The 20,711-nt window shown below is 43.1% G+C and overlaps 1 protein-coding gene across 1 annotated transcript in view; it reads right to left on the bottom strand.

The window, feature by feature from the left end:
- Nucleotides 1-760: 760 nt before the first annotated feature.
- MICOS13 (mitochondrial contact site and cristae organizing system subunit 13) overlaps nt 761-20,711 on the bottom strand; it is a 30,332-nt gene continuing 10,381 nt past the window's right edge. Inside the window, exons 3-4 of the mRNA XM_082245093.1 lie at nt 3,452-3,503; nt 761-904 (exon numbers count right to left, since the gene is read on the bottom strand). Coding sequence (XP_082101219.1) covers nt 807-904; nt 3,452-3,503 — 150 coding nt within the window. The 3' untranslated portion in view covers nt 761-806. The remainder of the gene's footprint in view (nt 905-3,451; nt 3,504-20,711) is intronic.

Consider the following 20,711-nt stretch of genomic DNA (forward strand, 5'->3'; position numbering starts at 1 on the left):
ACAAAGCTGCATTAAAGTGTGTCTTTTAGGTGTGCACTTAGTTCAGCTTTTAAAAAAATTCCAGGTCTGGTAAATGGTCTTTAAAGCAGATCTTCACCTCTTTCTAAAGTAGGGTTAGCATTAATTATGCAGTTGTGTATTCTGTTTGGATAGTGCCATGTGTGATTTTTTTATAACTTATTTTTCATGAATCCCACGGCTTCCACAATTGGCTGTCCAGTAGTTTTATGTCATCGGTGTATGCTCGTTGACGGCTGGGATATTGGTATCAGCTTGTAAAAATGTGCCATGCAGTGTGAGTACTGCGCAGGTGCAAGATTTCTCCAGAAGGGAGGCGAGCTCCTGAAAGGAGGGAGGAGACAGGCGAAGAGTGAAGAAGAATTTGTTTGCTATTCTCTGCACTCTCTCCAGTTCCCCAATGGTACATCACTAACATCCCTAGACCGTTCAGATTATGAATCATTAACCCCTACTCTCTGAATTCTGAAGCACTGTGCTGCCAGCTCTGTGAAAGTGATGGGCTTGTGTTTTAATGGTTTAATCTTTGGATGTACATAGTATTCCCAAAGAGCTGAACAGGATATGCACAGGTTCTAGCTGCAGCAGCCCGTTTTATCACAAATATCAGTCCTCATATCAACACTTGTGTCCTGCAATCAACATTTTCTAAACTTCCTTGCAAAGTCAGTCAAATACACAGTTTGCTAACAAAAACTAGATTACAAACATGCAGTTAATTCAAATCATACGAAAGAGAAAATAAAATGTATAAATAAAGTTTATTTTTTTGCTTATATACAGAGGAATCACTTCACCGAGTCTTTTATATACTTCCAGCCATCTGCCGAGTACTCACAAACTTTGGTTGGTGCAGATGAGAGAGCAGAGACAGACTTCTGCACCCCTAAAAACAAGACAGGTTGAGAATTAGCAGCAGTTCTGAACAGTTGGTGCACACTATATGGTTTGCTGGAAAGGTTTTAAAAAAATGTTTATTTCATATCTTTTGAATTAAGACTCATGGACGTAGAGTTTCAGCAAGTGTTTTAACCCTGATTGTGTACAGAAATCAAATCTGCATAGATGGTGCTTGCCTGGTTGAATACAAACAGATTTGGACTGCACTGATCACCCAAGTAGACAAGCTTTGAACCCTGCAACAAAAAGTATTAGTCAGATGCTCAGCTTAGAACAGCTTAGCACAGAACACACCGGAACGCACCAGACCCCAGTACAGTGTAAAAAAAAAAAAAAAAAAACACAACAAGAAAGGGAAAAAAAAAAGGGGGAAAAAAAGCATCTGGAATGCATCAAACATGCCCTGGAACAGATACAAAAATGCGTCAAAAATGTGCATAATTTTGTGGTGTGAAATGGATCTTTACACAAGGTAAACAGTTTATTGTAAGCTACAGTTTACTGGGTGAAGATTCTCAACCCTTTTACTATATCACCCCAAAAGGTCTAACCGCTACACCCTGATGCAGTCATGTCAAATGCAAAAACAGTGGGCTAAACTGAGTGGAATACTTCAAGGAGCCACATTTCCAGAGGGTAAAATGTACCTCGTAGGGGGGGAAAAAAAAAAAACCTTTTAAACACTATAATTTTGAACAGTATAGCAACTAACAAGATTTTTTTTCCAGAAGGGGAGATAAAACAGTTCTCACTGCAGCAATTTCTAAAAAGCAATCCGCGGTTTTAAGAGGGCAGCCAAGGAGCTTCTTCTAGGTGTTCAGGAGGTAGGTTATTTTTTTTTCTCATTGATGAATAGCAATTTTTTTTAGCACAACTAAGCTTTGCGTTAGTCACAGTTGCGGCACAGTCCCAATGGCTTGAATGGATAGGTTTGGCAGACTGTGCTGTCGGTTAACTTGATAAGGCACTTTAAATTCTACAAGGCATCGCTGGCTACTTCATGTGTACAGGCCCCGCTGGCAGCATGTTGGATTTTAGGTAGGACGTCGGTAAAACCACCTGTTTTTACTGCCCACTGGCCTCCTATGTGAAAGAGGCCTTAGGCCCCTTTCAGACAGGGCAGATTCCGTGAAGCGGATCCGCCTGCTCAGCAGGGGATCTTTCCACTGATCTCCTCTGAACAGGTCCGTATCTGCGCTACATAGCCCACTGTTCTCTATGGAGAAGTCGGATCCATCCGACTGTCATCCGATTCACAGGACGGATAGGGAACAGATCCCCATCCATCTGTTTTTAGTGGACAGCATGAGATCAGATGTCAGCAGACACATGTACACTAACAGCGGCTACTTCAAAGAGAGCTATGAATGGCCCGATTGGGTTTTCTTGGAAAACTGACAGGCGGACCCCACATCAGTCCTTCAGTGTAAAAGTGGCCTTATTTAGCTGCAAAAAGGTTTACGTGTAGCCTTTTTCAGCTGGTTAACCCACTGAGGGCCATATGCAAGCCAAAAAACGCAAGCCTGCCATGGCTGCCCTGAATTTTTTCCACCGCCTGTGGAAGTCAGGCGGCTAGAATTTTTACAAGGTTATCAGTGATTCCAGTGGGCTGAATGAAAAAAAAACCCAACAAGAAATTGCCATACTAACATGTGATGTTAGCGCGACAATCTCCCCTGCTGTTCCCTGGGTGTTCTGACAGGGGGATGTACCCCTGCAAGAACACACTGATCAGCACTCGCAGCCATTGTGAGCACTGATCGAATGCTGGTTTTCCAGCATGTCCCTTCATCAAAAGTCAGTTGTTAGACTGCCCATGTGTACGCAGCCTTAAGCCTCAACAATGAGAATATCAGACAGATGTTTGTCCGTTTCTTTTGCATGCTAGTCTCATATTAAAAAACAAATAGTTTACTAAAGTTCTGAAAATTCTCGTAAGACAGAATAAAACTTCCCGCGATGATGTAATATAATGCATTGTACTGTAACGGGTTTGTTTCTTCAGATAATTTTGCATGAATGGTCATGATTGGCTCTCGAAAGCTGTGTACTAAGGAATAGATTATCGTGCGATTGCTCAGATAGTGCCATTTTTCATCTGATTTTCTCATCGTGTGTACTACTAGTACTACTAGGCATGTGTCCCAAACTATTGATTTATAAGGGCCAACATTGACAGGCAGGAGTTCTGAATTTGCATAATGAGCCAGCAATGGTAGCTTCAATGTCTTTTCATAGAAACCATTTAATTTGAGGAAATTCAAACCTTTCTTGGCCTAAATGTAAAAACAGACAATGGAATTTTTACTCTCTATAGCATTTAATAAAACCTAATTTTCACACTGTGCATTAGCCCCTTTATAGAAGGAAAGCTCAACATGTATGCATGCTGGGTGAAAAAAAAAAAAAAAAAAAATATCTGAGGGCCTGATTTTTTTATTTTTTTGCCAAATGATTAGGTTTCCTCTATGTAGAGCCACAATACAAGATAACCATTGTATACATTTTAAAGAAACACTAAGGAAATTTTTACCCCAATTCCATGATTCGCCAAGAGAAAAGTCAAGCTTTGGTGTAGATGGAAGCTGTAAAAGAAATATAATCATATTTACTGGTTTTCCCTTGAGGTAACGCAAACAGAATGTATACAAAATTATATAGGATTAAAAGTACCATAGACAAAGGTTATTGCATTACTAACAAATATTACGTTTAAGCATCTTTACTGTGTCAGTTTACCAAGCACAGACAAGAGCTGAACTGATGTTTGATGTGCACCCTGAAACAGATTGAATTCCTAGCATAATGTATATGGTGGCAGCAGTCATTATATCTGCTGGACTTTTCGAAAGCCATCTACCTATTTTTTAGGTGTACGTATCACAGGGGCACCAATCCTTGTGGCAACTGAAATGGTGAAAAAAAAAGAAAATGATTGCTGCAAGTCTTTTAAAGATTCAAAGATTGCTCAAGCGTGACGATTTTTTTTTTTTTTTTTTTTTTTTAAGCACCAATATTGGAACTGTATACCCATTAAAAAGCTCTATTGTTCTGATATTCAGCAGCCTGAATACTGTGGCAGTATTTTCTGAACCTACAATTATTTCTCTGTGTAGCAGACCTCCCACCTCACAAGAACTAACAATGGGCTCACCCAAGGACCTCGCTACTCTGGTTAGTGACATTAGCTTTATAAGAACAGAATACACAGACTTGGTCAGATTCAAACCGTTGCAAGGTGTTACTGTGCATGCATTAACACACTGCAAGACAGTTCACATCTGTGGGCTGTGGTGAACTAAAATACAAGTGGAGCCATTATTTGGAATGTGATTTTATGTGTATCATTGAAGCACACGGAAATAGTCCGATTAGATTTCAGCGCTGCTCCTATATTAAATCAACATCAATAAACTGTGCAAAAATTAGCTATAACTATAATAAGAAAATACATATAAAATCAATAGTGCCAAAGTGCTATGTGCAATAAAGTGACAAAATAAATGTCCATGTATCATTCCATTAAGTGTCCAAATAACACTCCTTAAAGTGCTGCTGCTTGACTTCAGTGATGAATCAATTCATGTGCAGTAAGTGATCAAACCGCGCTCCCCTATGTGCCCCCACTCACCGGAGCAATGATGGATAATGCAGATATAAAACTTTAAATGATGGATCCCCCGCACTGGTAAATAAATCATCCACAAATTTTATGTGGATACATGCTACAAACGTCTGGCTTTTATTCTGGCGGCTCCTCCTACTCCACCCAGAGGTGTAGTAGGTGTTAATGCATCTTGATCCATAAAATTAGTGGATGATTTATTTACCAGTGGGGGGGGGGGGGGGGGGGAGATCCATTTAGATCTGCATTACCCATCACTGCTCCGGTGAGTGGGGGCACATAGGGGAGCGCGGTTTGATCACTTACTGCACATGATTTGATTCATCACTGAAGTCAAGCAGCAGCGCTTTAAGGAGTGTCATTTGGACTCTCAATGAAGTGATACATGGACTTTCATTCTGTCACTTTATTACTATCGATTTTATGTGTATTTTCTTATTACATTTATAGCTAATTTTTGCACAGTTTATTGAAGTTGATTTAATATAGGAGCTGACATTCATTTCCTTACATCATTTAAAGGCACACACCTTTATGCCAGCAGCAGCCCACACGTGGTGACACAAATTTTTAATTTGAAACACAAGATTTATTTATTTATAATCCATAGCGTGTGGATTCCCATTCAATTTTCATTAGTCTGATCATATTGCCAACTACATGAGGACTGGTGGCAAACAAACATTTTGCTGTGAATTGGGGTGCGCTAAACAAAATTCCTAGCGTAAACACACAAACAAATGAAAATACACGTGACCATCTCCATAAAGTTCAAATCAATAGTCCAACAAGTGCAATAGTGAAACTGTAAATATTCAGATGATGATAAACGGTGATGAAAAATCAATAAGTCCACAATTGGTCCAATATATTGAACACTCCTCACCCTGTGACGGTGACCAAACTTCTTGATGAAAATTAACTCTGGTGATAAAACAACTGTGTGAGTGATTCCCCCCACCTTCAGGCTTATCTCCTTACCAGATATTGACAGCTAATGGGCAAGGTTGATAAATGCGGCCAGCTGATAAGGAGAGATCCTCCACCACACTCCCACTCTGTGTACACACACTGATGGGCCCCTTACCAAAAGGTGCAGGTAAAGCGCGGTAAAAATCACCCTAAATGAAGGATCTCTCGAATGGCCAGACGCCCTGGGCAGACTTCCCACCTTATCGGTCCGCTCTTCTATTTTTGGCCACTTGCTTCCAAAAAACAGCTCTGTGGATCTGTGTCTGTACAGATCTCCTTTCTCCACAGAAGTAACTTTATTATTGTAAAGTTTATTCCAATTTGATGGAGCTATGCTACATATTTAGTCAATTTGTGCAGTCACTCACACTCTGGGGGTTTTGGGTGTATTTTTGAATGTAAAGCATTTTAAACGAATATGTGTGTGTTGCATGAGGATATTGTTCATGGAAGATACTTTGTGGCGATATGATCATATATACAGTGTTTTAGGATATTATTATGTATGTATTACATTTTTTTATTAATTTTAATGTTTTCACACACAAATTTATTTCCGTTTTTGTTTTTATACAACCCCCAGGTTTGCGAATGAGCAAAGTGATATGTGACCTAATGATGACCCCGTTAGGGGTAAATTGCTTGGCCATTGATTGCTTGAGCAGCCTGTGGGGGTGGTCTTTTGTTCAGTTAGGTGCATCTGATTCAGTTTAAGACAATTATGCATATTATGGAGCTTTTGGTTGTCTATATACAACTTGTTTTTAGTTGTACACACTATAGGTATGATTAAGCACTGTTAGTAGAGGGAAACGCATCAGTTGTTTTTGATCAGTACCTCTGCATGCTGTGGTATTTTATTCTCTTTCCAATAAATATTTGCATCGGAGGGCAGCTGTCCAGACATAGTTTTTGTTCTATATGGCAGCTGAACTTTGGTTTGGCAATTTAGACCTGGGAGTAACGACTACTCTTCTTGGCCTCTAATAAGGGATGAGACTGCTTCCCAAACTGAGCCCTAGGCCTTTTCTGAAGAGAAGGTGGGTACTCTTACCCTCAGTGACATTAATCAAAATACGAAGGGCAACAAAAGATTCTGCCCCTTGAAGGGCATGCAAAGAAAGTGCATTTTGCAGGCAGGTCCCACAGCTCAACACTTCAACCAAATAGTCCTCCATGCGTTCAATAAAAGGAGGCCCATCCAGTTGATGGGAAAAGAGCCTTCTAACAACTTGTCCACACTGTAGTTCAAGGCTGCAGGCATAAGCTTTATGTGCTCTATGATCAAGGGATCATTTGCCATAATGATCAAATACCTTTAAATGGTCTCACCCCAAACAGATAGGGTCTTATGGACTATATTACAGTAAAGACAAAATGCAATGCAGGTCCTGTCAGAGGTAGCATTGTTTTAGAAAGGGCATCTAGTCCTACCTGGGGTGGTCAAGGCTTTGTTAAGACATGATACTGTTGAATCCCCAGAGGGGGGCAGTCCAATTTTCACCAAAGTTCTGCTCAAATGGGTTTAAGACAGACTCTTGGTAAGGGGAAAAAAAAAAACCAAACACTTGTCAGGGTTGTTCCAGTCTCCATAAAAAATGAGAACAGCAGGTGTATCTAAATGATTCTGGTGGTCTTGGAAGCCCTAAGGAAGCCTAGACAGCAGAGATCAAACAGTGAAGTGATCTGTCATTTGCAAATCAGGAGCAGAGTTAAAATGTACGGTCTCGATTTCTTAGTGAGGAGAAAAAGCATGGATCATGCAACACTTTATCCAGCAGAGGTCCATTCAATCCCTCAGCATTGATCCTCTTTTTCATTTAAACCAACAAAGTGGAAATCCGAAATGGTATCAAGCGGTCCTAGTAATGAGGTAGCTCACACTCTCCTGCAAAGCCTACTCGCAAAGAGTCCTCAGAGTCATGCCTAATGCTGTGCCAAAGCTCTAAACCCGGAGAGCACGCCACAGTTCATTTAAAGTGGTTCTAAAGCAGGGGTCTCAAACTGGCAGCCCTCGAGCATTTGCGAAATTACAAGTCCCATCATGCCTCTGCCTATGGGAGCCATGCTTGCACCTGTCAGCCTTGCAATGTCTTATGGGAATTCTAGTTCTGCAGCAGTTGGGGGGCCACCAGTTTGAGACCCCTCTTCTAAAGCCTTAAGGCTTTTCACCTTAATGCATTCCATGCATTAGGGTAAAAAACCTTCTGTGCTGCAAAATCCTTTTCTTATACTCACCTGAGCCCGATCCGATCCAGCAATGTGCATGAGAACAGCGGCTCTTGCCGCTGTCTCCTTCCTCCCTGGAAAGATTAATAGCAGCGGGAACAATTAAGACCAGCTCAGTAGCGATGCAGCAGGAATCCTTGTTAGAAGCTTAGGTGGTTTCCAGAAGCGAGCGGGTTGTCTGTGTGAAATACACACAAATCGAGCAGACAGCACTGGCTCTGTATGACCATGTGTAATTATACCAGGGGGACCTGCATATTGTGATGTTCCTTTACAACTTGTTTTGGGAGTATGCGTTCAACATTACTCTATATAGTCCTCCTTATTTTGCTGCATTGGGCCAGGGTGAGAGGAGGAGAAGAGGGCACTAACAGGAGCGAGGCTTCTGTATGAATTTGCAACAGCAAACAGTGAGTTTTGCCCATATGAAAAAGGCGAGGAAATTAAAGCTGGGGAGTTTCTCTTCTCTGGACTGGAAAAGGGGCACAGGACCACAGAGTGTTTGGTTCACAGAATTGAGCACTTTAGTTTGTATTCAAGATTTTCTCACTATTTGGACATTATCGCTGAGGAAGATATATTTATAAAGACTATACAATAATGTATGTGTGCACAGAGCACTGGGTGTGATACTGGATTAATCACCGACTGAATGATTTTGGTTATTGGTATGATCGAGGCCCTGTTAGGTTATCTGTTTGATCATATTTGCTTCACTTTAGGACTTTAATTTGTGGCTACAGCTCTGTATTTGGAGGATGTATTTTCATTTCACATTTTTAATTTTGGGGCATGTTTAAATACAGCAGCAGTAGATTATTGCTCTATATTACAGGATTTGTTCAAAACATGAACTAGCGTGCATAAACGCATGTGAAAATGCCTGAAGGTATTTGCGATGTGTATTGCATACAAAAAATTATTTTCAACAAAGCATGCCAAAATTGCAAGCATTTTGAAACACAAAGTATGAACCAGCTTTACATTAGTTGGTACATGTCTTTACTAAACTGACAAAAGTTAAAGCATTATTAAACCCAAAATCAAAAATGTAATATACTTTACTCCAGTTTACCAATCCCTAAATGGGGTGGATGCATTAGCTTTTTGTTTAGGATTTTTCCTTCGGTTTTCACCTAATGATCTGGACAGTAACACACCTCCTGTATTGGCAATGCATGTCCCTATACTGGATGAAGGAGCACAGCAGACAGCAGCACTGTTATTCTTTGGGGTTATTCTTTACACAAACCAGTTAAAGTGGAACTTCACTCTCTCAATCAACACAGACTATTTTTAATCCTTATGCTGCTAGCATTAGTAAATAGATAAGTAAATGTGATATACTTTCCGGTTTTAAACATTTGTTTTTTTACATTTCTTTAGTTACGTCCTGTTTCCATGCCTAAGCAAATGAGGTCATACATCCCAGGAGTCTTCAGAAGAGAAGGGAGGGTTCTCAGCTCAGCCTATGCCTGAGCTGAGGGCAGATGGATTCCATGAAGTAAAAGATACATGAATCTGCCCTTACTAAAAATGGCCACCACCAAAAATGCTAGGGGGTGTTTTTTCAAAACGATTTCTCAGCAAAATAAAGCATGGGGACATGGATGGATGGGGGAGATTGCTTTCAATATTACAAATAAATTAAATAGCATTTTTGGTTTGTGGTGATCAAGAGCAGGGCAGTTCAACTTTGTTTTTCTTGGTGTGTCACAATTTGTTAATATCACAAGGTAATAAAGTTCTGTTAAATTTAATTGTTGGCTTTGTCTTCTGAAGTTGTACGTGAATGGTTAGGTCTATACATCTTTTGTATTTCTATGTTTTTCTGCTTATTGTAATTTTGAAAGCTTTCTATAAATAAGGAATGCATTAAATAAATAAACTCTGGCTGTCACATCAATCAGGAAGGGACCTGGTGGCGAGAATTAATGAAAAATTGGATTTCTGACTTACCGTAAAAATCCATTTCTCTGATGTTCATTGACGGACACAGCTCCTGATCTTCATAACCATTGGGTTATACTGCCCCTACAGGAGTAGGAGACTAGGCAGAAAAAGGAAATGGCTATGCCTATGGGAAGTCCCAGGGGGTATACTCCCTCTCCCTGCTATAGGTACTCAGTTTTGTTACAAGCAGTGTCAGAAGAATTACAACTCCACAGAGGGGTGGGTGCTGTGTCTGTCAACAAACATCAGAGAAATGGATTTTACGGTAAGTCAAAAATCCCATTTTCTCTTTCGTTCATTGACAGACTCAGCTCCCGATCTTCATAACCATTGGGACATTCCAAAGCAGTGTTAAAAAACATGAGAGGTGGGAAACAGGGAAAAAAAATTCCCAAGGCTAAACATTAGCCAACCAGGCAACAGGAGCTCAACCAAAAAAACTTGAGCCCACTTGATAAAAAAAAAAAAAAATAATAAAAATAAAAAAAAAAAAATATACACCCTCAAAGAGGACCAGGTCCTCTAAAAAGCAGCCTGCAAAACCTTGCGGCCAAAAGAAGCATCTGCAAATGCCAACAAATCCACTTTATAAAAAAAAAAAACTGTTAAAGTGTGCACCTATGACCAGGTGGTCGCCTTGCAAACCTGCGTCACTGACGTTTGATGATGGAAGGCCCAGGAGGCACTAAGCGCCCGAGTAGAGTGCGCCTTAACGGAGAGGAGGAACCTGATCCTTGAGGGAAAAGGCCTGAATCACCATCTGTAAATAGTCGCCGAGGAAGAAGACAACCCTTTCTGAGGCCCATCTGTGAGCACAAAGAGTCTGACTTCCTGAAAGCCTCCGTAGCTGCCTGGTACACTCTAATTGCCCAGAGCACATCCAAGGCAAGCAAGGCAATTCCTTTGGATGTTTAGGCCTGAGACACAGGGAAGGCAACACAATGTCTTCATTTAAATGAAAACCAGAGAGACAACCTTTGTGAAGAATGACAGACAGGGGCAAAGAACCACCAGGTAAGGTTAAGGACAGGATAATGCCGCCAGTTCCAACACCCTGCGTGCAGAGGTAATAGTCACCAAAAAAAAAAAAATCACCTTCTGAGACAATTTAAGCAAGGGAATCTCCCAAAGATTCTCAAGGAGGGGGCTTCTGAAGGACCAAAATCACCAAATTGGAGGTCCCAAGGTGGCAACAGAGACCGCACTGGAGGAACCAAATGTTGGACATCCTGAAGAAAGGTACGCAGCAGGGAGTGTGTGCCTAAGGGTCATTGGAAGAAGACAGCCAAAGCAGACACCTGGCCCTTGATGGTACTCCTGACCAATTTACGTTCAACCCCTTATTGAAGGAAGGTCAAGATCAGAGTCCTTTAGCACCTGGCGTTCAACAGCCAAGCTGTCAAAGCCAGTGACTGTAAAAGCAGGATTGAAGATTGGTCCTTGGGACAGCAGATCCTCCCCAAGAGGAAGCTTCCAAGGAACGTCGGCGACCAGCCGCACCACAGTGGTGTACCAAGCCCAGTGGGGCCAGTTCGGAGCCACTAAAATAACCGGAATCCCTTCTGCCTCGATCCTGCTTAGAAGTCTTGGCAGAAACTTGAGAGGAGGGTAGGCGTAAATCAGACGATACTGACCCCACGGGGCCACCAACAAGTCTGTAGTGTCCGCCAGAGGATCCAGTGACCGAAACACAAACCTCTGCACCTTTCTGTTGAGCCCAGACGCCAACAGATTCACCTCGGGGATGCCCCACCAGAGACACAACTGATGAAACCCTTTTGGATTAAGGGACCGTTCCCCTGGTCCAAACGCCTGCCGACTGAGGTAATCCGCCTGACAGTTTTCCACCCCGAGAATGTGTACGGCGATGGGAACCGTTCTGCCCACCTTAGAATGCTGGCTACCTCCAGAGCCGCCAGGACACTTCTTGTGCCCCCCTGGTGATTGACATAAGCCACGGCCGTGGCATTGTCCGATTGAATGCACACTGGGCATCTCTGAAGATGATCTTTCCAATGGTCCAGACACAGTTTGATCGCTCAGAGTTCAAAGACATTGATCAGTAGTCTGGACTCTTCCAGTGCCCAGATTCCCTGAGCAGAAATGTTTGCCGAGGCCGCCTCCCCAGATGGACAGGCTAGCATCTGTCCAAAACAAGGGGAAGAATGATTTGCCCAGGCGAAGCGCTGGAAAAATGAATGAAGCCACCATATCAGGGAATCCATATCCCGACTCCCAAAATCTCCCTTTGCAGGGACCTCGTATGGAACTATGCAAACGGAACTGCCTCGAACGTCGACACCATCAGGCACAGCACCCGCATGCAAGTCCAGAGGGATGATCATCTGTTGGACAGCAGGAGACGAATTGCAGCCTGCAATTTGTGCAGAAGAAGGAGCACTCTGGCTAAGGCCGAGTCCAGAGTCAGACCCAGGTAGTCCAGCTTTGTAGACAAAACCAGAGCAGAATTCTGAAAATTCAGAATCCAGCCAAAGTCCCACAGAGTTCATATGGTGATCTCCAGGTTTCCCACCAAAGCAGTATGAGACTCCGCTCGCAGAGGGAGGTTGTCCACGTAGCCCAGTACCGCGTTCCATTGTTGGTGTAACAAAGCTAGTACCGGTGCTAACACTTTTGCGCTAGACCCGAGGAGCAGAGGCGAGACCAAAGGGTAACGCCACAAACTGATAATGCTCCTCTCCCGTGGCAAAGCGGAGGAAGGGCTGGTGACCGGCACATATCGGAATGTGAAGGTAAGCATCCTTGAGGTTGATAGAGGCAAGAAAATCCCAGACGCTGGGATGCCACCACTGTACAAATGGACTCTATTCTGAACTTCTGCACCCGCACAAAGCAGTTCAGTGCCTACGACAAGGTTCCCTGCCCTTAATAGCCTGTGGAAGAAAGGTACTCTTCCCCCCCTGTGAGACCTTTAATAATGTCATTCAGGGTAGCTCCAAACGGACAACCTCCTTGAAAGGGTAGATCAGTCAAGGCTTTTTTAGAAGTCTGGTCTGCATTTGAGCCAAAAGACACGCCGAAGGACCACTGCCGAAACGCACACTCACTGGCCAGACTGGGGTGACTACTGGATCTAGATTATCCAACCTGTTGCCCAGTCCGGCAGTTGATTGTAGATCTCAAAGGATAAATCCAGGAGAAAAAAATTCTATCGAAAAAGAAAAAAATTGCCAGGACCAGAGATCCCAGCAAGGAACTAGGTCCTTACTCCTGACTAGGCAGAAAAAAAAACAAGTACCTATAGCAGGGAGAGGGAGTATCCCTGGGACTGCCCATGGCCGTAGGCAGATTCTTTCTGCCAAGTGTCCTACTCCTGTAGGGGACAGTACCTTCCAATGGTTATGAAGATCAGGAGCTATGTGTCAATGAACGAAAGAGAAAACAACTTTCTAGAAGAGCAATCAATCAGCTTGTCCAAAGTAAACCCAGAAAGCTTATTTTAACATCTTATCAATACAATCCTAACAAAATAAATAGCACATATACAAAAAGTAAGCTATTATTTGGGCTCCTAGATATTCCAGGGGCCACATTTGAGGCCCACAAATTGACCACTGTCTTTTTTAAACCACTATGGACATTTACATATTAACTAGAAGTAAAAGCTTTAAAACAAGCCTTCACTGACCTCTATAGTTACAGACACTGTGGAGCAACTCATCCTCAAATCCACTGCAGCAGCGATTCATTTACTTCACTAAGCTAACTTTGTTCCCACCATATTACTTACCTTTCTTTTGCTCCCCGACTGCTCTGTTCAGCAGTGGAGAAGCAGAAATACTTTGTTCTTCCAAGTATAAAGTAATTGACGCATTCCATATAAATGTGCTCTGCCAATTAGCACCATCACAAGGCGCATCCATAGGCCTATGTAAACTATGACTCCGGCAACTCACAACTTAAACAGGACTATATTGGTCGCAAAAAATGGATTTTTGGAAAATCTTACCGTAAAATCCTTTTCTCTTAGCTCATTGTTTGATACAGTTCCCCACAAGCGCTTAATTTATAAAATAAGGTCTGCAGGTATCGATAGCAGGGTTTGCTCTTGGATACGGAACTGGCTAAAAAGGCGGGTCCAAAGGGTAGTAATAAACAGCGCATACTCAGACTGGTCTGAGGTAGGCTTGTGACGGTATCAGATTTTCATGCTGCGATTAATTGATTAAGGTTTTGCCACGGTATACGGTATTATCACGGTATTCTATTATTAAATTTAAATTATTAAATTTCCACCTCACTTCAATTTCATTGCTGAATTTAGGGGCTTTGGTTCACTTATGCACATTATTATATAGTCAGTCAGTACAGACTCTGTGAACCAGGCCTAAAATAAGCCATCAAGCAGTGTCTGGCCTAACTGGTGATAACTGGTCCTGGCGCTCAGCTCCGATCCGATGGCCTGGTCATTAGGAGGGCAAATCCTTGTGGTCAAGATGTGGTTAAACCTGAAGGAGGTGTTGTTTATAAATTACTTTACTATTGCTTTAGGCCTGGTTCACATGTATGCGGGTTGGCGGTTCACATGTATGCGGGTTGGCGGCCCACATTTGCACAGGCATAGCAGCCCATTGATTTGAACGGGCTGCTATGCCCTCATTTTCCGCAGAAAAAAGGTGCATGCAGCATTTTCTTTAAAATTCAGTGGCCTTGAAATCCATCCTGCTTTTGCACCATGCGACTAACCTGCAGTTCCTGCTCTGGCAAGCTTTCTGCATTTTTTGTATACGTGGGCACGGCATTTAAAAACAGTTTGCGTGTGCAGCAACGGCAGGTAAGTCGCATGGTGCAAAAGAAGGATGGATTTCATGGCCACTGCATTTTTTTAAATTTTGCATGCACCTTTTTTCAGCTGAAAACGCAGGCATAGCAGCTCAAGCCCATTCACATCAATGGGCTGCTATGCCTGTGCAAATGTGGGCCGCCAACCCGCATACATGTGAACCGCCAACCCGCATACATGTGAACCGCCAACCCGCATACATGTGAACCACCAACCCGCATACATGTGAACCAGGCCTAAAGCAATAGTAAAGTCATTAATAGATAAACACACCGGTCCTCCTGCAGGTTTAACCACTTCTGGATCGCAAGGATTTGCCCCTTTAAAGACCAGGCCATCGGATCAGAGCGCCAGGACCAGTCATCACCAGGTAGGCCAGACACTGCTTGATGGCTATATAATAATGTAATGTGGGCTGCTATGCGTGTGTGTATATATATATATATATTAGAGCTGCACGATTCTGGCCAAAATGAGAATCACGATTTTTTAGCTTGGAATAAAGATCACGATTCTCTCACGATTCTCTGTGTAACAAAAAAAAAAAATTGGGATAACTTTACTGTTCCGTTTTTTTTTTTTTTTATTCATTAAAGTCTATTAATTGCGTTTGAAAGACTGCTGCGCAAATACAGTGTGACATAAAATATTACAACAATCGCCATTTTTTTCTGTAGGGTCTCTGCTAAAAAAATATATAAAATGTTTGGGGGTTCTAAGTACTTTTCTAGCAAAAAAAAAACTGATTTTAACTTGCAAGCAACAAGTGTCATAAAAAGATCCAGTCTTTAAGAGGTTAAACTTCCTTTCTCCCTGGCAGAGGGAAGGAAAAGATACAAATGTAATCATTTTTGTTTATAGTTAGGAGACTTAATGCAGAAAGGTGTGAGTGAATGAGTCATCCAGCTCACTGAAATGTATCAATTCACAAGTCAGGCAGACTTGACAGAGAGCCCCCATTCACACTAGGGCGACTCACGAGGCGACTTGTGTCGCCCCAGGTCGCCCCAGGTCGCTTGACATGACCAAACCAATGTAAATGAATCAGTGCCGTCTTAATTGCCGCTATTAAGGTCGCTCCGACTTCAGAAAAGGGTCCTGTACTACTTTCAGGCGACCAGTGATCCGACCTGTCCCATATACTTCAATGGGAGTCGCCTCCTTATCTTAATTGAAGCGACCTGTAATCCGACTTGTCATCCGACTTTGCTAAAAAATGGTAGTGAACAAGAAAAGAGCATAATTTTCTTGCAGGCATTAGCGGTCATTTTTTTAGGCAGGCATGTCATTTTTTGGATTTCGTTTCTGGGGGGTCTAAAAAGTGTCCCTGTCAAGTTTCAGCTCTGTAGCATGTCCAGAACCCCTAAAAAAAAATCATTTTTCTTTTAATTTTTTGTAGTGTCTTTACCAGCTGTCTTTTATTCTTGCTGGCATTCATGAGTGGTCATTTTTTTAGGCAGGCATGTCATTTTTTGGATTTCGTTTCTGGGGGGTCTAAAAAGTGTCTCTGTCAAGTTTCAGCTCTGTAGCATGTCCAGAACCCCTAAAAAAAAATAATTTTTCTTTTAATTTTTTGTAGTGTCTTACCAGCTGTCTTTTTTTCTTGCAGGCATTTAGCGGGCATTTTTTTTAGGCAGGCATGTCATTTTTTGGATTTAGTTTCTGGGGGGTCTAAAAAGTGTCCCTGTCAAGTTTCAGCTCTGTAGCATGTCCAGAACCCCTAAAAAAAAACATTTTTCTTTTAATTTTTTGTAGTGTTTTACCAGCTGTCTTTTATTCTTGCAGGCATTTAGCGGGCATTTTTTTAGGCAGGCATGTCATTTTTTTGTATTTAGTGTCTGGGGGGTCTAAAAAGTGTACCTGTCAATTTTCAGCTCTGTAGCATGTCCAGAACCCCTAAAAAACATCATTTTTACTATATTTTCAGGGATACGGCTTCTCTGCGGCTGGCTTTTTTTCTTGCAGGCATTTAGCGGGCATTTTTTTAGGCAGGCATGTCATTTTCTGGATTTAGTGTCTGGGGGGTCAAAAAAGTGTCCCTGTCAAGTTTCAGCTATGTAGCATGTCCAGAACCCCTAAAAAAAATCATTTTTCTTTTAATTTTTTGTAGTGTTTTACCAGCTGTCTTTTATTCTTGCAGGCATTTAGCGGGCATTTTTTTAGGCAGGCATGTCATTTTTTTGTATTTAGTGTCTGGGGGGTCTAAGTGTACCTGTCAATTTTCAGCTCTGTGATTGGCCAAATAAAAAGTTGCCTCGCGATTAGGTCGCGTCAAAGTCGCGCTAAGTCGCGCTAAGTCGCGCCAAAGTCGCGTCAAAGTCGCGCCAAAGTCGCGTCAAAGTCGCGTCAAAGTCGCGTCAAAGTCGCGCTGGAAGCGACGCTACTTTAGTGGTGGCGGCAGTGTGAACCAGCACAGAAACTCGGTATTTTAAAAATGTCACAATAACAATACCGTGGCTATGCAATACCGCGATATATCGAATTACCGAAAACCGGCATATGTCTAGTCTGAGGTGGTAAGCGGGGTCCCCCAAGGCTCAGTCCTGGGACCAACCTTGTTCAATTTATTCATAAACAACATTGAGGTCGGGATCAGTAGTTCGATATCAGTTTTTGCAGATGACACAAAATTGGGCAGGGCAATAACTTCACAACATGAAGCAGATATCCTGCAGAATGACCTGGACAAAATAACAGAGTGGGCAACGACATGGCAAATGAGGTTTAACGTGGAGAAGTGTAAGGTTTTGCACTTGGGGACTAAAAACATAAAATCACAATACACGTTAGGAGGGGAGCCCTTGGGGGAATCAAAAATGGAGAAGGATCTGGGAGTATTGGTTGATGATAGATTAGGAAACAGCATGCAATGTCAAGCGGCAGCTTCCAAAGCCAACAGAATATTAGCATGCATAAAGAAAGGGATGCATTCCAGAGATAAGACTATAATCCTTCCACTTTATAAAACTCTGGTCCGACCGCATCTGGAGTATTCCGTCCAGTTCTGGTCGCCAGTCCTCAGGAGGGATGTGTTGGAGCTGGAGAGAGTCCAGAGAAGGGCAACTAAACTAATTAGGGGATTGGAGGACCTTGACTATGAAGAGCGTCTACAATCGCTCGATTTATTCTCCCTGGAGAAGAGACGTCTGAGGGGGGACATGATAGCAATTTATAAATATCTTAATGGGGATCCCAGCTTAGAAAAAAAGCTGTTCATTCGAAGGGATTGCATGAGGACTCGAGGGCATACAATGCGATTAGAGGAGAAGCGTTTTAACCTCAGGCAACGTGGGGGGTTCTTTACTGTTAGGGCAACAAGATTGTGGAATTCTCTACCACAAGAGGTGGTTTCTGCGGGTAGTATGGTGGCTTTCAAAAGACTCTTAGACTTACATCTCAAGGATCAGAACATTCAGGGGTATGGGAGATGATTACAACCACACATGCCTACACAGGTTGAACTGGATGGACTATTGTCTTTATTCAACCTCACCTACTATGTAACTATGTAACTATATGTATGTATTGACAGACGTAGTCCTCGGTGATACAGCACCTTCGGGTTATGTTGCCTCCACAGGAGCAGGACTAGACAGGAAATTAAAAAGCTCTGGCCACACCCTAGGGGCAGTCCCAGAGGGTATATCCTCTCTCTCTCTGCCTCAGCAAATCAGTTATGTCAAAAAGCAGTCTTTAGAGATTTTAACCCAACCCAACTCCAAAACAGAGGGGCGGGGACTACGTCTGTCAATGAGCTAAGAGAAAAGGATTTTACGGTAAGATTTTACAAAAATCCATTTTTCTCTATCGCTCATTGACAGACGTAGTCCTCGGTGATACAGCACCTTCGGGACGTCCCAGAGCAGTATCACAAATGAGGGGTGGGAAAATGGAAATCAAATCCCAATCTAGAAGGCCCAACCGGTGCCAACTAGAAGTTTACAATGCTCATCCTTAATGAGACTCAACAAAAAAGAAATTTTTCAAACAGAAAAAAACTCTCGAGGTAGACCACCGGTCTCCTCAAATTGCGGCCTGCAAAACCTTGCGGCCAAATGAGGCATCCGCCGATGCCGTCACATCAATTTTATAGAATTTTGTAAAGGTATGTACCGACGACCAGGTGGCCGCCTTACATACCTGGACCACTGACGCCTGATGGCGAAAGGCCCAGGAAGTACTGAGCGCTCGAGTGGAGTGCGCCCTAACAGGGAACGGAGGACTCTGACCTTTAATAGAATAAGCCTGTACCACCGTCTGTCTAATCCATTTGGCAATGGTCGCGGCAGATGCAGGCAAACCCTTTCTGGGGCCATCCGTGATCACAAAAAGTGAATCCGTCTTACGGAATGATTCCGTAGCTTTCAGGTATACTCTGATTGCCCGAACCACATCCAAGGAATGCAACGCATGTTCCCGATGATGCTTGGGCTGAGGACACAAGGAAGGTAGTACAATATCTTCATTCAGATGAAAATCTGAAACCACCTTAGGAAGAAAGGATGGCTTAGGATGAAGTACTACCTTATCCCTATGAATCACTAGGTATGAGGACTGGCATGATAATGCAGCCAGTTCTGACACCCTGCGAGCAGAAGTGATAGCCACCAAGAAGGCCACCTTCTGGGATAAAGTAAACAAGGGAATCTCCCTGATGTTTTCAAAGGGAGGTTTCTGTAGAACCGACAAAACTAAATTAAGATCCCAAGGCGGTAAGGGCGCGCGGACTGGTGGAGCCAGGTGCCGCACCCCCTGGATGAAATTCTGCACCAAGTACTTGGTAGCTAAAGGTTTCTGAAAGAAGATTGCTAATGCTGAAACTTGACCCTTGATGGTGCTCAAGGCTAGCTTCTGCTCAACCCCTTGTTGCAAAAAAGCCAATATTCGAGTCACCGAATAGGTACGTGGAGGAAATCCTAAAGATTCGCACCACGCAATATAAGTCTTCCATGTGTGATAATAGACCTTGCTGGAAGTCGCTTTCCTTGCTTTAATAAGGGTAGGAATGACTGAAGCTGACAAACCTCTGTCCTTCAGTACTTGGGTCTCAATGGCTAGGCCATTAAAACCAGCAACTGTAAAGCACGATGGTAAACTGGTCCTTGAGACCACAGACACTCCCTGAGACGAAGTTCCCACGGAACGTCTGCGACTAGCCTGTCCAAGTCGGACAGGCCGGCTTGACGAGGCCAGCCTAGAATTTCTAGGACCACTGGTGCTGACTGGATCTGAACCAGGCGTCCCTAGAGCTATCTGGCCCCGACCATCCGAGAAAGTCTGGTCGTTTTCTGTTCCCACACATTTATCAGATACCTGATTGCTATCAGGAAGGGTGATCTTTTCTGGTTGAACCTCAGGGACCGAAGTCACCCGGCTAGAGGCTTCTTGACCTGTCTGGTCAACCAGATCCGATTCCTGTGGGGAATAGAAATTAATCTTAGGAAAAGGTAAAGGAAAATAACTATTCAGGGAACGGTGACTACCGCTCCCTGTAGTACTTAAATGTTGGAAGGGAAGAATCGCACCGGTAGTGGTAGTTGATGCTTGATCTAATGTCCTGAATACCGGTGAAAACGTCCCCCCACCCTCAAACCAGGTGGGGGCGCACCTTCAGGCTGTGTACTCCTTTGCTTCGGGTTTGGCTGAGTCGGTCCTCTGTTTGTCTGACCAGCCTTTCTTGAACCCTGCTGGAGGAGTCTTGCCTTTCCCGCTTGTTCCAGCCGGGCGTGCGAGCCCTTTATGGGCGGTAAAGAAAGGTCCTCGCTTGTTGCGAGGTCCCTTAGTTTTAGCAGCCTGTGGCAAAAAAGTGCTCTTGCCCCCAGTGGCATCCTTAATGATTTCATCTAGGGTGGCCCCAAATAGACGATTCCCCTGAAAGGGGAGATTCGTCAAGGTCTTTTTGGAACCTAGGTCAGCTGACCAGCATTTTAACCACAGCACACGTCTGAGGATTACCGCTGACATAGATGCATGCCCTAATAGGGGAGTAGTGTCCAAGGCTGCGTCACAGATAAACTGTAGCCCTTGTATAATCTGTTCCATCAAATCAAATGTTTCCTGGGGAATATCTTTTCCCCTAAGGTCTTGGCGTACCAATCTCGCCCATTCCGTAAGTGTCTGGGAAACTAGACCAATAACAATTACTGGTCTAAATGCTGACCCTATCAGAGAGAAGATGGTGCGGGACTCTGCTTCCATCTTTCGATCCAC

Source organism: Pelophylax lessonae (genome assembly GCF_965119305.1).
Source record: "Pelophylax lessonae genome assembly, chromosome: 1".
Lineage (NCBI taxonomy): Eukaryota > Metazoa > Chordata > Amphibia > Anura > Ranidae > Pelophylax > Pelophylax lessonae.